The 17583-nt window shown below is 42.4% G+C and overlaps 1 protein-coding gene across 2 annotated transcripts in view; it reads right to left on the bottom strand.

Annotated features, from left to right (window-relative positions):
- Window positions 1-325: 325 nt before the first annotated feature.
- AREL1 (apoptosis resistant E3 ubiquitin protein ligase 1) overlaps window positions 326-17583 on the bottom strand; it is a 50967-nt gene continuing 33709 nt past the window's right edge. For both annotated transcript variants that reach the window (XM_011981527.1, XM_011981529.1), the window contains 15 exons: window positions 14940-15109; window positions 14494-14674; window positions 14063-14310; window positions 12407-12484; window positions 11452-11593; window positions 11206-11327; window positions 9784-9859; window positions 9145-9254; window positions 8336-8515; window positions 8030-8155; window positions 5994-6123; window positions 5844-5902; window positions 3905-3994; window positions 2984-3159; window positions 326-2909 (listed from right to left, as the gene is read on the bottom strand). In XM_011981527.1, coding sequence (XP_011836917.1) covers window positions 2807-2909; window positions 2984-3159; window positions 3905-3994; window positions 5844-5902; window positions 5994-6123; window positions 8030-8155; window positions 8336-8515; window positions 9145-9254; window positions 9784-9859; window positions 11206-11327; window positions 11452-11593; window positions 12407-12484; window positions 14063-14310; window positions 14494-14674; window positions 14940-15109 — 1991 coding nt within the window. In that variant the 3' untranslated portion in view covers window positions 326-2806. The remainder of the gene's footprint in view (window positions 2910-2983; window positions 3160-3904; window positions 3995-5843; window positions 5903-5993; window positions 6124-8029; window positions 8156-8335; window positions 8516-9144; window positions 9255-9783; window positions 9860-11205; window positions 11328-11451; window positions 11594-12406; window positions 12485-14062; window positions 14311-14493; window positions 14675-14939; window positions 15110-17583) is intronic.

Consider the following 17583-nt stretch of genomic DNA (forward strand, 5'->3'; position numbering starts at 1 on the left):
TATTGAATTTCTAGGTAGTAAAACAACAATGAATTAATGTTTAAAGACTGATTAACTGGTTCCTTCTTCAGAAGCTGAGCATAAACACTTGTGTTCGTCTTCCCATGGCTGAGACAGTGGCCCTGCCTGGCACCATGGACAGCAATCAGGGAAGGGTGAAAGGGCAAGAGTGGGGCAGGCCTGGGCTTCAGGTGTACACTCTACCCCGAGCCAACCACTTCAGGAGGAATTACTGGGGAAATGCAAAATCATTTCCAAATCTTTTCCTTCTCCACCTTCCAGTCAAGCCATGAATCTCCATTTAAAGCAGTCACTCACTCCTTAGTTCTTTTAAACATTTATTTATTTACTGTACAAAATATTTACATCATCAGCTGCAACTGCCTGGCCCTTTCACCTGGCCTGAGCAATCTGCAGCGGGGCTTGGTCTCTGCCAATTTTCCAGAAACATGCTGACACTCTCCTAGGTATTCACTCATGTCTGGTCTCTTCAAAGACGCTAAAAGGCCAGAAGGGTAGCTGGCCCCCCAAGTACCTGGGTCACAAGGACATAAATAAAATAACTGTCCAAAATAAGAAACACTAATAGAAAATTGCCCAAGAAATAACACACTCTCATCTCTTTGACATATTGTACCTTTTCCCCACACTGGCTAGTATGAAAGCAGGATTGGAAAAAAACAAAACAAAACAAAAAAACAGTAAAAGAAAAGGCCCAAGAGAGCAAAGATACTTTTGAATAAAGTTAGGACAGAGAGAGTAAACTGGAAGAATAGAAAACCACAACAGTACCAAAGGGTTTTGTTTAACAAAGACTGGTGCCTAAGGACCACCACAGGGATGCAGCTGCCCTGGTTGGGTTGCAATGGTGCCTAAGATGCTCTGAAAAAGTGCTATGACTAGAGCTTAAAATGACAGATCTAGCCAAGACAATCAACTCAGTCTCCAGGATCAGTCTCTGGAAGGCTGCCGGAGGGGAGAATTCAGAAAAGCAACTGCCAAAAACAGCAGAACCAGTCCACGTGCCCCCAGCTGGAAACCCCTTTCTGGGCCCAAGGGGCAGCATCATGTTTCCCAGGGTGATGATAAACCTTCCTGTACATATCCCATGGGAAAACATTTGGGCAAGCAGCAGCACCTTGTCCTGGTCCCTGAGGAGAGCAGTGACCATGTGGCATGGAGGATCCTGGGGTACAGAGACCCTGATGCTGGATCCCGGACCCCAAGGATGAGTGAGGTCAGCACCCATGTGCCAAGAAAGGACAAATGATGACTGCGAAAGAGTGAGGTCAGGCAGGAACTGTAGCAGCTCAGGAGGGCTTGTTCCTCATGATCCCTGGGAACAGGAGGGCTCAGACATGCTTCCAGGAGGCCAAGGCATTGCCAAAGTCCTGCCTTGTCTCAGGACTCTGTGTACTTGCTGGTTTTGGCAATAAGGATGGCTTGTAATATTCTCAGAGTTGACTGCCCCATTGGGAATGGTAGCTTGCAGCAAAGCCTTCTTAAAAACACAAATTTGGGAAGTCAATGAGATTTTGAATCTTGAAATTGTTCTCAAATAGTAATGAAAAAGGATGTTGTCATCTTCCAAGAGACAGCAGCAGGTACTCTTCAATCATCATTCAACAGTGAACCTAATAAGCTTCCTCCCTCCTTAGTTCTCCTTCCTGGTAACTGATGGAGCAAAGGGTAGTATAGGGGTTGGCAGGTGTTTACTGTGTAACATATCACCTCCACGTTCGTCCCTAGTGTCCTGACCCCAAGGACCTGTGATAAGCACGTAAACTCCTAGTCCCTGGTCCTTTGTCTTAGTGCTGCCAGAGAACACCAAGCAGACAGAGAATCAGGGATTGCTGGCATACTATTCTTACTGTTCTAATCTTTTGCTACAAAATTTTCTTCAGTAGAACGCTAAAGAACCCCCAGCTTTTAGCAGACTACATAATGGGGAAGTCAGTGGCCCAAGCTGGCCATACTTCAGTGCCAATAACCAACTCAGGGAAAAGCATCAGTAGTCTCCAAGCCAGCCACACGCCTAGGCATGCCCCACTCTGGAGGCTACAGCTCAGCTATCCTTCATATTCTTCAGTCTATCTGCTTTTCTCACTGGCTACAATTCAAGAAAAAGCTTAGAGAGTTCTTCTTTGTGGATTAGTAATCGTTTCCAGAAATGCCCGAAGGGAAAGTGCTTTTTCCAGTTCTGACACCACAAAAAGAAATTCTTTTTATCAGTCCTCATTAGAGGCAGTCCAGTGCCATGGCCTATGCCTACCATTGTGCAGAGGGACTGCTCCTATGGGCCACCTCCTATCTGTCCCTCTCTCCTGGCTCCTGATGAGAAGAGGCAATCACCCCACCCATGAGAAGGACTCAAGTACCAGTCTGGTCAAGTAGTGAGGGCCAAAGAGGGTGTCTCCAAGGAGTATTAGCAGAGGGAGTTTTGGAGCAGTGTGGATTTAAGGGTCTCCACACTAGTTTCCCAATAGGGCTGAGCCCCGTGTGCCATCTCCCTCAGCTACTGAGATCTTCAAAGGACCAAATAAATGACAGCAGCATGGTCCTCTTCTCATGACAGAATGAAGAGCTCAGCTTACATACCATGCCAAAGTGGCCTGTGGTAGATATGGGCAGAGAGCAGGTGAGGTAAAGACAAGGCTTGTAGGTGACACAATCCTCCAGACACAGGGGAGCATGCGGCATCTTCTGGCTGATGGTTATGTGTGTTAGGATCAGTGGTTATGATGTCTGTAACTTGTGCCCAGAAGCTCCAGAGAGCATGGGAGCCAAGTGGATGACAGGAGAGCGGTCAGAGCATGCCAAAGCCCTCGCAACCCTCGCTGATGGCCAGCTGCAGCATCCTGTGCACCTCTTCATAGGAGTCATATGTAGGGAGGCACAGCTGGTTAAAACTGGAAGGGCAAGGGAGAAGTGATTAACTCATACCACCAAACACTGGACATGCATCAGGCGGGCAGATACCTACCATGTGTGTGCTGTAGGCAGCGTGCTATGGGTCGGAGCGGCAATAATCTGAAATGAGGGACAGAGGGCGGCAAAGCCTCCAGGTGGTAGCTGAGAGGAGCCTGTTGTGAACTGAAGAAGCCGAGCCAGCTCCTCCTGGGTCAGACTGGAAACCACAGTCCAAAACCACCTCATGACCTGGCAGGGAGAGCACAGGGCTGGGATCACACATGGTAAACAGCCTAGGGTTAGATCCCTGTGGAAGGAACAAGATACACTGAAGTGGGGCTGTGCCCCAGTTACCATTCTATGAGGACACAGGATAGGAACAGTTTGACAAGCACTTCAAGAATTTACATTGTCACACCATTAGGAGGGTAGTCACCGACTGTTGGTTCTCTTTCTTTGCCATCTCCAATTTACTACTCCTGTGGCAGTCAGCATGATAGCTCCTAGGGATCAGGGCTCCCTTCTGCCTGGACAATCACCTGTCTTTCCCCATATATCATTTTCTTTTCCCCAGAAAACATGACAACTGCTTTAACTCCTCTACTTTTTTTTCTTTTTTCTTTTTCTTTTGAGACAGAGTCTCGCTCTGTCGCCCAGGCTGCAATGCAGTGGCGTGATCTCAGCTCACTCCACCTCCTGGGTTCAAGCAATTCTCCTGCCTCAGCCTCCCAAGTAGTTGGGACTACAGGCATGTGCCACTATGCCCAGCTAATTTTTTTTTTTTTTTTTTTTTGTATTTTTAGTAGAGTTGGGTTTTCACCATGCTGGCTGGCTAGTCTCAAACTCCTGACCTTGTGATCCGCCCGCCTCAGCCTCCCAAAGTGCTGGGATTACAGGCATGAGCCACTGCACCTGGCCTCCTCTACTTTTTCCTTCTGAAACTTTTTCCTTATAACATGGCACAAATCCAACCGAAGAAGTTTGGTCCATTTACCTTTTCTCTGAAATGCCATGAGCCACCAACAACTACTGCATGAGCTTTGAAGTCAGACACACTGATGTCTCCAGTTCCACACATCAGAAGCTGGAAAAAGATGGTAAGGTGTTACTATGACAGTCAGAGAGACAAAGACCCAATATAAGGTCAAAATTACCTAAGTTAACAGGCAAAATGTAGAATAAAGAAAACATTACTGGGAAAAAGACTGAAGGTGAGATCATAATGCCAGAATACTGCTTTAGGAAAATCAGTTACATACAATAGGGCAATAGTTGCTAACCAGTGGGTAAAAAAAGAATCACATGGCTTTTAAAATATGTATTTGTACAAGTGTTGGTGGCCCTACCTTGGACCTCTAAATCTGAATCTCTTGGAACAGGTTATGAGCTTATGCAGGAAGAAAAAAAATTGCCCAGGTATTTCTTTCTTCTTTTTTTTTTTGAGACAGAGTCTCACTCTGTCTCGGCTCACTGCAACATCCACCTCTCCACCTTGCATGTTCAAGAGATTCTCCTGCCTCAGCAGTACTCCTCTCCTGAGTAGCTGGGATTACAGGCGAGGTATTTCTGATGAACACCCTAATTAAGAACTGCTGCTATGGATTATTTTTAATTGAAACAAAGGACAAAAAAACCACACACACACAAACTAAGTGTTTCCTGAGAGTCTGGTCTAAACTTAACCTGTGAATAACAAGGAGAAAAGGCAAGCTGTTTCCCCAAAATCCCCAGTCCCATTTATGAATTTGTTGGATGGCCTTTCCTTTTTCTTAGGATGCATTCTTTTGTGGATTGAACTTTTACTACCTTCCCTTCGGCTCTGCCTCTACTTGATCAGATAAATTTAAAAGTATGCCAAAAAATGAGAACATTAATGACATCAGAGCCCTAAACATCTTGTTGATGTCCTAATTTGGTTCAGGATCCAGCATGTTACTTAGCAGACTGCAAGTACTCATCCAATAGCTATAAAGAATAATACATCCTAACCAAGAGACAAGAAAAACCCCAACTAAGCCTGAGAAGCCTTGGCTCCTTCAAAGAGAACTTGCTAAGCTGATGAGGAACTAAGAGCAGGATGTGGAACAACTGTAAGACACCACGTCCTTCCTTTCTACTCACTTCTACAAATTGTTACAAATGCTTTGCTTCAAAATAAAACAAAATTTGCCCGTAGCTACTCCTCAGCCCAAAAACTAACAGTGCTAGGTAACAGGTTTATCAGAAACTTTAGGCTGAGCCGTGGAGAGTTCATTTTGTTTGGATTTCACATCTGAAGATATAAAACATGAAAATTACAGATTTTGATTCTTGTTCTCAAATCCACTTCAGTTAATAAAGAATCGGGCAAGACCACCTAAAACTACTTTTTCCCCCCATCTTAAAAGAAAACCTTCCTCCCTAAAGAAACAGTTTGTAGAAAGACACTCCTCACAGAAACTATGGGAATTTAGAACTAATAACTTGCATCGCACCATCTTGTACAGACGTCTCATCTGTGAGCAACAGGCCACAACAGACTCATGTTATTCTTTGCCCACACCTGATACGGACTTCAATTCTGCTAATTATACAATAGTATTTACCATCTTAGAGCCATCATTTTAGTTGTTACAGGATCTGTAATAGGAATGAATTTACTATAGAAATAAAAATATATACTATATACTGTTGCAGTCTAATGCTTTTGAAATACGATCACATCTTTTGGTTTGTTTCCTTCACTTCATTAGAATGTAGCCCCTGAGGGCTGGAACTTTGTCTTATCCGTTACTCTCTCTGCAGTAGGGTCAATGAATGGAGGAGCGACAAAAGTGGAACCACCTCTTGCATAAATGGCTTTCCAGCTGCATCTCATAAAAGAAGGTACACCAAGCTGGTTCCTGTAAGGTACAAAAATGCCAAGAATGGGAGTCTGAATTGCAAGCACTTACCTCAAGCTCATTCTCATCAAAAATAGCCAAAAGGTTCTCAGGGACCAATTCATTCAGGCCTGAAACAAAGTAGGCAAGTTAAAGTCATGCATAACCACACTATGGATACAGGTGTTTTAACTTCAAAGCCAAGAACATACAGGATCCCACCTTTTAGGAAATGTTCCACCTCCTCTTTCACTTGACTGGCCAGCCGATATTGGGCCAGCAAATTTAAATAGAAGATTTTATTCGCATTGGTGACTGGAGTTTGAGCTCCACCTGTCATGAGTTCTACAACCTGTAACAGGCGGCAAAAGACAGACAAGAAGCTGTGGATGGAAATTTTTAAGATGACATCTGCCTGTATGTTTTACAGACACAGAATTACTGACCTCCATCATTAACAGTCACAAGTTTCTGCCGTGCATTTAACTTTCCAACACACTTGGTTTAATTTAGTTCCTAAGCTTCAGGGTTCCTACCACTATTGCTGTATACTAGCTACTATTTCAGAAATGGGTGTCTGGGTAAGGTCTTCTCTGACTCAGTCAAGTAGTAGTGATGCAACAGAAGATATTATGGCTCCTTGTTAGCAGTGTTTTAATCTATGATCCAAAATGAAACCACTACTGACCTTTTCTCTAAGCAACTAAGAGTAATGTCAGATAAGCAGTAAAGGAGTCTTTTTATGTCTCAGAAATTCCAAGATGGGAACAATTGTTCCCACACATTCTTTTTTCTCTGAGTCAACAGAACAAGCCAAGTTTGATACTTGAAGATCCTGGATTCTAATCTCAGCCCTGATGCTAGCTTGCTATAGACCTTTGGTTAATTGCCCCTCCAGACCTTAGGGGCAATTATTTGGCCCTAATTTTCCTATCTGCAGAGAAAACACTAAACAAACTGTATGACTCTCAGATAGAATTGGTAACCCCCAATAAACTACTAAGGGAACCCTGAAAGAGCCCTGAAGCACAGCTTAAAACCATCATCCAGGAATATTTGTGTAGCGTGACCAAGGCTGTCTCCACAGGTGAATGAAGTTATAAGATCAGCTTTTAAGACAACAGCATGGTAGCAATAGCACGCTACTCCACAACAGGGATTCTCAATGGATCTAAAAATTTTAAATGTTTTTTCTGTTGGTATGTATAATCCCGGATCTTTTTTTTTTTAAATTTCTATCTAGGAGCCTAAGAAATAAATTATTAAGATTTAGTATTCATATTAAACACAATTAAAATGAGCAATACCTTGGGTCTGAGGATCCTAATTCAGTGTCCTATTGACTCTAGCTGCCTTATCATGCCAGCTCAGGAAGTCAGGTCTAATCCCATGTGTACAAAGGCAGACAGCTGGGAATCCCATAATTTTCAGAAAGGATATTTGATTATCAGTATAGTGGTAACAATGGTCACAATTTTTCAATCATTCCTATTCTGCTTTTAACTTTAAATTTACTGCAACTTTAGCCTCATCATTATCATTTGATGCTGTTTAACACCACAATGTAAATAGAAGCACATGCATCAAAAATATCTCTGGCTCATTGTTTTCTAATAAAAAGTTTTGGTTTTATTATTTTGAGACAGGGTTTTGCTGTGTCACCCAGGCTGGAGTGCAGTGGTGCAATCATAGCTGACTGCAGCCCTTAACCTCCTGGGCTCAAGCGATGTTCCAGCTTCAGCGCCCACTTCCTTCCACACTCCCCCGGTAGCTAGGACCACAGGCAGGTGCCACCATACCCAGCTAGATTTTTTCAAGTTTTTGTAAAGACAGGGTCTTGCCAAAGTTGCCCAGGCTGGTCTTGAACTCCTGGTCTCAAGCGATCCTCCTGCCTCAGCCTCCCAAAGTGTTGAAATTACAGGCCATGAGCCACTGCGCCCAGCCAAAAAGTTTAAAACTATACAGGCATTGTGTTAAAATAGAAATCACCTACATCACTACTGCGAATGTTGACACAGGCACTGCCATCTCTTCCAAATATGCTTGCACAGTGACACTTCATCGTCATTCAGTTATTTTTCAATTAGAAGTAGGACTCGGTGGGACAGATGGGAGATACGTATCTTTTGCTTCACTCAAATGTAACAGACAACACAAATACGGAACATTTCCACCACTGCAGAAAGTCATCTTAGACAGTCCTGCTCTATAGGAAACTGGAGAACATGGGACCCAGAGGCTTTGGTCCTCTTTCTCACCTTATCCAATTGACCTGATTTATTATATTTCTCTTCTGCAAAGACCAGCTCCATCTCACTCATGTCATTGTTGAGGATAAAACAAACTTTAGATTTGTAGAATTCTGGGTCATCTGTTTCAAAGTACTGAGGAGGCGGAAAGACACAGAACAGAACATGAATACTCTTGCCCTGAAAGGAAAGTTTTAACTGCTTAAAACCATTTATCCCCTCGACCTTAAAAATTATTATTTACAACCCCAGGAGGAGAGATTTCAGGGTTAATGGCCAGGGGCCTTAGTAGAAAATGCACACCCAAGACGTTACCTTGTAATGCATACGCAGTCCTATGATTTGGGCCAGGAAAGAGCGGGTGAAGCGAGCTCGAACCAACTGCTTGTAGGCTCCTCCTAGAGAGGACTCGTAGAGACACTTGCCCACGAGCCGTCCGGCAAACTCATACATTTTCAGGCGCAGATGAGCGGGGCGATTAGGGTTGGGATGCACCTGTTCAAGAAAGAGGCTGAAAGGCCCTGAGCCATTTTTCTTCAAGCCCAGTTCTGGAAAGACCCTTCTTCCCCAACCCCATGCTAAAGGAACAAGAACTTCACTCCGAGGATCAGAGCCCATCCAAATGTTAGTTTTTTGGTAGCCACCATTGAGTAATTCCAAGTGACTGGAAGATAAAGGGCAAAGGTGGACTTAATTAAGAATCTTATATTAAGTTTGTGGTTAATCAGCAGATGATGTGATGCCTTTTCCCTAAACCAGAACTTCTTTCAGCCAAAGCGTACTTCTCTACTGACACCTTTGTCTAGTCAAAGATCTACTACAGGAATCATTTGCTTCAGATATGTTTTGAGAAAGAGGCTTAATTATTATAACTAGCAGAGTAGACATTGTACTATAATGCTTTTTAGTCAAATATTCAGCTGTCTGCATTTTTGCTTATCTTACAGACGAAATAATAAAGGCAAAGAGGAGAAGACAATCTGATTAGCTCATATTTTAAGCAGCAAAATAAAGAATAGGACACAGGTTCTCAGGTTCCCAGATCAGTTTCCTAATTTCAAATCCCGGTTAGTCTACCCATGATAACACAATCCACATCTTCCACCCACCCGTCACTGACTCACTAGTGCTTGGTTGTTGTCACTGAACCGGGTGAAGAGCTGATTGGTGGTATCAAACAGCGCTTTGCAGATGAGCTCAAACCATTCCCGGCGAGGCCCTCCCCAGTCCAGAGCTGAAAAGCATAATGAAAATAAAAAATGACTCTGCCCTACCTCCTCTTACCACTTTTGTTTATTGAGTCATTTTATATTCTCCACATTCCCTCTATTGTAGTACCCTGGTGTTTCTCCGTTGCAACTCATCTAAACTGTGGTCCTTTTGAAATCCCACCTCTTTTTGTAGGATTAATGGTATTCTGATCACTAAGGAAATGCCCCCTAGTATGGAAACGCCAGAGGTTGGAGATCCCAGGAAATGGACACTTCTCTCAAGGTAACCAAGGTTCAGGCTCTTAGAACCCTCCCTCCAAGTCCCTGTATGTCTGTGTTCCACAAGCTCCTCCATGCTATCCTGCCCAGTAAATACTACCCTTTTTCTCTTGACTCATGGTTCTCTTTCCCTGGGGGTGGGGGGGCGGGGAACAAACCAAAAAAAAACCCTAGGGTGTTTTTTTGTTTTTTTTTTTTTGTGGAGAGGGAGTAAGAGAAGGTGGGAGTGGGGAGAAGGGTTCAAAAAGATGAATATAAAATTTCAAAACTGACCTTCTTCATCCTGGAAAACAACCTCAAAGTTCTTGCTCCAATCTGAGATGGAGAAATTCCGAGTGGCTTTCAGAGACTGAAAAGCAGTGAAAGGAAGGGAATTGTCAGAACACTGGCTGGTATCCTCTGGATGTTAAAGACAACAACACAAGAGCACTGCCATTGTCTGTTGGACTAACTACGACTACCTGAAGGAGACATGTTACTCATCAACAAGCTTTAATGATACCACCTGACATTTATGCACATAACTTCAAATTTAAAGTTTTTAAAAATAATCTGATTTGTCTTTACATCATCACTTTGTTGGAAAGTTGAAGTTGTTTTTTTCTTTTTCTTTTGTTTTAAACAATCCTTGTTTTAGTAATGAAAACATTCTTGCATAAAGAAGTAAAAAATGACTCAAGTCAGTAAGCTGTAAGCAAAACAACCAAGGAATCCTGGTTTTCAGCAAAGCATGGTCTATCCTCTAGACATCTTTATCCACAAGGCTAGGTTCAGACAGTGAGCCATGCCACACGGAGAATATGGCTGAGAAAAGGGGTTTCCAGTCACACCTACCAGAGCCAAACATCACAAACACTTTCTGGACAGGAACCAAGCCTTCTCATTCCTGGGGAATGTAAGAACTATGCCAGTGTCTGTGCAGTGGAGACAGACACACATCAGGTGTTCCTTTTCCATCAGACCAAAGTGACAACAAAAATCATTTCCTTTTAATTCAACAAGAGCTCTTCTATTCCAGTGATTCAATAACAAGAAGTTTCTTCTGTAATCACTATTTACACCTGCCCTACATAGGAGTTCCATGGGACTGTTCAGGAACCCATTCAGTAGATTTGAAGGCCAGTAAGTAAACTCCTCTCCCCTCAATAACATACCTCCAACAAATCTGCCCCAAATTTGGTAGGATCAAGTAGAAGAACAGACATAAGTAAAGAGAAAAATGTAGGTTTCAGAATTTAGTATATTTGTCTTTTACAGATATACTTAAAAGAGAGAAATTTAAGTTTCATGAAAAAGATAACCAGATCAGGCATGGTAGCTCATGCCTGTAATCCCAACACTTTGGGAGGCTGAGGCAGGTGTATCACTTGAGTCCAGGAGTTAGAGACCAGCCTGAGCAACATGGCAAAATCCCATCTCTACAAAAAAATACAAAAATTAGCCAGGCATGGTGACACACACCTATAGTCCCAGCTACTTGGGAGGCTGAATTGGGAGTATCACAGCCTGGGGAGATCAAGGCTGCAGTGAGTCATGATCGCACCACTGCAACCCAGCCTGGGCAACAGAGTGAGACCCTGTCTCCAAAAACAAAACAAAACAAAACAAAACAAAAAACAAAAAGGTAACCTGCAGAATATAGATGTTCAATTGGAAAACTTTGGCATCTGCTGAAAGAGATGAAATTTTACCTACCGATTCCAATAAGGCATGCCTGCTGACCTTCAGGGTGACTTTGGAATGTGGTCTTTTCATGTGGACCTGCCGAAGCTCTCGCTGGAAAAAGTTCACCTTGTCCTGAAAGGTCTCAGAGCCTCCTGGGGAGCAACAAGATCCATCATTACAGCCTCATTACAAGCCATCTGTGCAGTCCTGCCTCTCCACCCTCATGGATGTGGCTGGGCTCACTACCCTCCCTATAGAATCCCTGTGTAACCTCACCTATGTTCTTATGCAGGGAGCGGATAAAAGTGGCAGCCAGAATGTTCCTCTCCTTACAGCTGAGCTCCACAGGAGGTTGAATGCCATCATCCACCACCAGTGTGAGGAGCTTATGGACAGGGTCAGGACCAAGGTATGAAAACTGGTAAAGAAAAAGAAAGAAATTAATCTGTAAAACCCTCAAGCCCAGTAAAAATCCTCCACAGCTCTACCCTCTGTACCAACCAATAACAAGAAGTTAGGCTTGTTTTCTTCAAATGAGGACCTATCAGGAATACATTTCATTATTTTTCCCTTCAGTGATTTACATTTCAACATTTTAAATTATTTTAGTCACAGAGACTGCCTTTAGTTAGGACCACCGGCAAAACTACAGACCTTCCAACATAAAATATAGGAAGGGTGATATATTAAATAGCAATAAATGGTAATATGGTGATATATTAAATAGCAATAGTAAGGATACATTAAGTAGCAATAAGTGACTACTCCAAACTGATCAGATGAAAATTATTTTTATAAAATGGCATACTCTAGCCTTTGGGCAAAAGTTTAGATTCTAGAAGCCCAGAAAAGTTAAAAACAAACAAACAATGTATTTTAATATATGAGAGAGCTGCTTCTAAAGGAATTAGCTTCAGCACACTGGGAGACCAAGCTTGGGCCAGAGTTAAAAACATCTTCTCTATTAACTTAAGTCTTGAAGGCAAAGGATCACTGTTGAAGTATTCTGAGTTGCTGCTAATAACTGTTTCTGTAGGTATGTGTCCTTCCAGATTTTATATATTCTTCATGCCATTTAGTGAGGAGATAATGATGCTTTATTTGGCAACGAATCCTGTGTACACTATGAGATCTTGCAGAAACATTAAAAGTGCTTCTGAGAAAAAATAAAAGGTTGACAGTCCAGAGATGAAGCATGCTTGATGTGAACCAGACATAAGGTTCAGCTTACTTTTGTTCCTGGACACACTCGGAAGGTGTAAAGGCGCCACGGGATAATCTTCAGGTAGAACTCCTTCACTGAGAATTGCTGGAGGACCAAGAGACAGGAAATGAAGTGAATGATAGATAAAAAAGCTCTATTTGGGTATTCTTATTCAAATATCATAGTCCCTATTTACATTTCTCATAACCTTTCCTCTCCATGGACAAAAATAATAATAATTTAGTGAGCACTAAAGTCAAATAAATACATTAACTCTCTATTTAAAAAGACAAATTAAAAATATTACTCTGATGACCAAGTGCGAATGGCTCACACCTGAAATCCCAGCACTTTGGGAGGCTGAGGGAGGCAGATCACTTGAGGCCAGGAGTTCAAGACCAGCCTGGCCAACATGGCAAAACTCGGTCTCTACTAAAAATACAAAAAAATTAGCTGGGTGCGGTAGCCCATGCCTATAATCCCAAGTACTTGGGAGGCTGAGGCACGAGAATCGCTTGAACCCGGGAGGCAGAGGGTGCAGTGAGATTTGACCATGGCACTCCAGCATGGGTGACAAAGTGAGACCCTGTCTCAAAAAATAAAATAAACAAATAAACAAAAAAAAAATCACTCTGACAATGCCGTTTCACAAAGAGATATTTCATAATTATAATACTCAAGTCTTTCTAAATATCTGGGATCAGGTCCTCACTTCATGAGAACAGAGTATTTCACCTAGAAACAATCAAAATCTCCTTCTGCTCAGCGCCATGCTGCTCAGAATGACTTCCTCCAAGTTATTGGACAGCAAACACCAGCAACCCACATACGTTGCTTTATCCCTATTTGAATGGTGCCAAGGATCTGCCAGGGAAGGGAGACAGGAAGATGGGGTGGGCTGGAGTGGAATATGTTGGTGGTATAAGGGAAGGTCCTCACACAAAAAAGTTCATACAAAAGAGGAAAAGATGATGCAATAATTTTTTAATCTTAAAAAAAACTCTTTTATCTGAATATGCAGGTCAGTTGTTTTCTTGATTAAAAAGAAAAGTTTAAAGAAAATTTCAAACACATACTAAAGAAGACAAAGCAGTATAATGAAACTATCAGCTGCTTCAACAATTATCAATTCACAGCCAATCTTGTTTCATTTATTCACTTACCCATTTCCTTCATTACCATCACCCCTAGTCCAAATTAAGGCTAGATTTTTAAATGAAGAATGGTACACAGCAAAGTGTTGTGAAGTAGAACAGAATTATAACTCAGTTTTGGTTATGAGATTAAAGAGATGTAATGGGATGTTGCACAGAGTCTCATTTTTATGAGGACTGAATGAGAAACTAACACAAAGTGCTTCTTAGCTCAGGGGCTTGGGAAATTCACCTTCTTTCCTCTGCCAAAATGTCTTTACTCCAATCCTGTAGCCTGATAGTGACATCCATTTACTGTGGTTTCATGAATCACAGAATAAAAGATCAAATTGTTTTGACACAGCACAAGCAGCCAACAGTAATTTTTATGCTAGCAAGAAATTTTTAACGGTTGAAAATAGCTTTCTATACAACTAGTTAACAATCTTGCCCTGATTCTCAGACTGTTACTTTGTGTTTTCCGCTACCAAATACCAATTACACACAGGTTCAAGCAGGGGGATTTTATGTCAAGAATGGAAGTTCCAACCTTTGGTGACACATAGCAGTACACCTTCTTCGGTTTCTTCACCTTCTCAGGGGTGTGGCACTCAGAGGGCGAGTCTTCATCTTCCTCGTCAACAGCAGTGGACGGCCGGCGCTGGGAAGAGGTCATGTGCATGGGTGGCAGGTGCCATGGAGTGCTGCTACAGTTGGTAGCATTATAAAGATAAGCCTCAAAGTAAATGCTCACACCTGAAGTGGACACATTGCGTTCGACGATATTCTTCTCATCCTCTGAAGTATAATAAGGAGTAGAAGTCAGGGGAGAAAAAAATTACCTATCACTAGGCTTTCACTCCACAGGACAAGCCAAATATGGCCCAAATAGCAAATGTTTGTGAGGTCAGACAAAAGAGTGCAGACAGGCAAAGAAGTGGCTGAAGAACAGCACTAAATCACACTTTTCTTTCAACTTACCACTTAGGACAATAATGTCAAATTCGCCATTATTGATTGGCTGATTTTGGTATGAAATGCAGGCATGGAAGCAGCCTCGAGAATGCAGGGTGAGTCGCAAGAACACCTGGAAAGTCTGCCTGTTGGATGTCACTGACTTCTCAAATGAGACACCAGTACTCTCTTCTTCTTGAGGGCCGAGCTATAGGAAGACAGCAGAGCATCACTTAACACATAGTATCTTCCCCATTTACAAGGCACTTTACTCTTTACAAAGAGCTTTCCTATCTACGATCTAATCTAAATCACAAAATTACTAATGAGACAGGTATTGTCAGATGAAGATACAGACAGCACAGAAGTCAGGGAGAAGGAAACAGAGATGGAAGTGAATTAGAAGGTGTGAGAATGACAGAGAAAGCAGCCAGCTCTCTCTAGCACACAGATAAAGAAGGGAGGCTGCTTACCTCATGAATGGACAAGGTGTAATTGTGCTCATCTCTCAAGGACATGGAATTGTTGGTGGGATTATCATACTCATCTCGGGGTACTATTTGAAGAGTGTGCGGCTGCCCACAGGTCAATACAAGAGTAGAAAAGTGGCACACAATTTTGGTCTTAGAAGGAACCACCATTCCTAGAACAAAGATAATGGAATCTAACATTTAAAGGTGCTCTTCAGGGCACAAAGATCTGCTCAGTGGGTCCTAGAAAGCTAGGTTTCCTCCCAATTCCTAGGGATAAGTAACACTATCAAGAGGAAGAGAGGCCAGGTGCAGTGGCTCACACCTGCAATCCCAGCACTTTGGGAGGCCAAAGCCAGAGAATCCCTTAAGGATCCCTTAAGAAGTTCAAGACCAGCCTGAGCAACATAGCCAGACTGTCTCTACAAAAAATAAAAATTAGCCGGGCGTTCATGTAGTAGCTGGTTCATGCCTGTGTCCCAGCTACTCAGGAGGCTAAGGCAAGAGGATCACTTTAGCCCAGGAGGTAAAGGCTACAGTGAGCTGTGACCACACCATTGCATTCTAGCCCCTGTGTGACAAAGGAAGACCCTGTCTCTTTTTTTTTTTTTTTTTTTTTTGAGATGGAGTCATGCTCTGTTGCCCAAGCTGTAATACAGTGGCATGATCTCGGCTCACTGCAACCTCCGCCTAGCAGGTTCAAGCGATTCTCCTGCCATGGCTGAATAGCTGGGACTACAGGCACCAGCCACCACACCCAGCTAATTTTTGTATGTTTTAGTAGAGACAGGGTTTCGGCATATTGGCCAGGCTGGTCTCAGACTCCTGACCTTGTAATCTGCCTGCCTCAGCCTCCCAAAGTGCTGGGACTACAGGCGTGAGCCACTGTGCCAGGCAACCCTGTCTCCTTATTAAAAAAAAAAAAAAAAAAAAGAGGAAAAAACAGAACTAGAGAAATTCAAATGAATTTGGTGGCTCATTTTTACAAATTCTTAACCACTGCAAACCCTAAGCAAAATGAAAAAAACTTGGAAGAAATAAAACAAAACAAAAAAACCAACAAACAACTAAACAAATGGAGACATGTTTATGGAAGATCCAACACAGTACAGATGTCAATTTTCCCCAAATTGATACATAGTTTTAACACAATTCTTATTAAAATTCTAGCAAGATTATTTATAGATTTAGTTAAGATTATTCTAAAATTTAAATGGAAAGGCAAAGGAACTAGAATAGCTAAAACAATTTTGAAAAAAAAGAATAAAGTGGAGTCAGCTTACCAATTTCAAGACTTATTATAAGAGCTACAGTAATCAGGCTGTGCAACTTGGCTCACACCTGTAATCCCAACACTTTGGAAGGCCAAAGCAGGGAGATGACTTGCGTCCAGGAGTTCGAGACCACCCTGGGCAACATAGTGAGACCCTATCTCTACAAAAAAGATAAAAAATTAGCTAAGCATGGTGGTACATGCCTGCAGTCCCAGCTACTCAGGAGGCTGAGGTGGGAGGATCGCTTGAACCCAGGAGGCCAAGGCTGCAGTGAATCATGATTGCACCACTGCACTCAGCCTGGGTGACGGAGTGAGACCCTGTCTCAAAAAAAAAAAAAAAAAAAAAAAAGAAGAGAGAGCTACAGTAATCACGATTCTGTGGTACTGGTGGAGGGATAGGTACATAGATTAATGAAATAAGCCCCCACAAATATGTCCAACTGCTTTTTGATAAAAGGTACGAAAGCAATGTAAATAGAAGAAAGATCACCTTTTCAACAAATGATGCTGGAGTAAATAGACATGCATAAGCAAAAAAAAAAAAAAAAAAAAAAGTCTCACATATTAACATTAACTAAAAATAGATCATGACCCTAAATAGAAAATTTCAAACTGTAAAAACTTTTGGGGGAAAAAAAAAAGAGAGAGAGAGAGGATCTGGGACCAAAGATTTCTTAGACGCTAACGGTTTGACCATAAAAGAAAAAAAATGGATACACTGGATTTCTTTCTTTCTTTTTTGAGACAGGGTCTCACTTTGTTGACCAGGCTGGAGTGTAGTGGCATGATCACAGCTCACTGCAGCCTCAATCTCCTGGGCTTAAGCTATCCTCCCATCTTCCTGCTCCAACCTACTCCCCAGTAGCTGGGACTACAGGTGCACGCCACCACGCCCAACTAATTTATTTAGAGATAAGGTCTCACTATGTTGCCCAGGCCGGTCTTGAACTCCTGGGCTCAAGTGATTCTCCTACCTTAGAAAGTGGATTTCATCAAAATTGAAAACATGTGCTCTGTGAATGACTCTGTTAAGGGAATAAGAAGAAAAGCTCAGCCTGGGCAACATGGCGAAGCCCCATCTCTACAAAAAAATACAAAAATGACCCAGGTGTGGTGGCACGTGCCATAGTCCCAGCAACTTGGGACACTGAGGTGGGAGATCACCTAAGCCCGGAGAGGTCAAGGCTGCAGTGAGCCGTGACTGTGCTACTGCACTCCAGCATGGGTTACAGAGTGATACCCCGTCTCCAAAAATAAAGAAAGAAAAGCTACAAATGGGGAGAAAATATTTGCAGACCATATGTTTAACAAAGGACTAGCATATAGAATATATACGGAACTCTCAAAAGTCAACAGTAAAAAACCAAAATG

The sequence above is a fragment of the Mandrillus leucophaeus genome, unplaced genomic scaffold (genome assembly GCF_000951045.1).
Source record: "Mandrillus leucophaeus isolate KB7577 unplaced genomic scaffold, Mleu.le_1.0 Scaffold228, whole genome shotgun sequence".
Taxonomy (NCBI): domain Eukaryota; kingdom Metazoa; phylum Chordata; class Mammalia; order Primates; family Cercopithecidae; genus Mandrillus; species Mandrillus leucophaeus.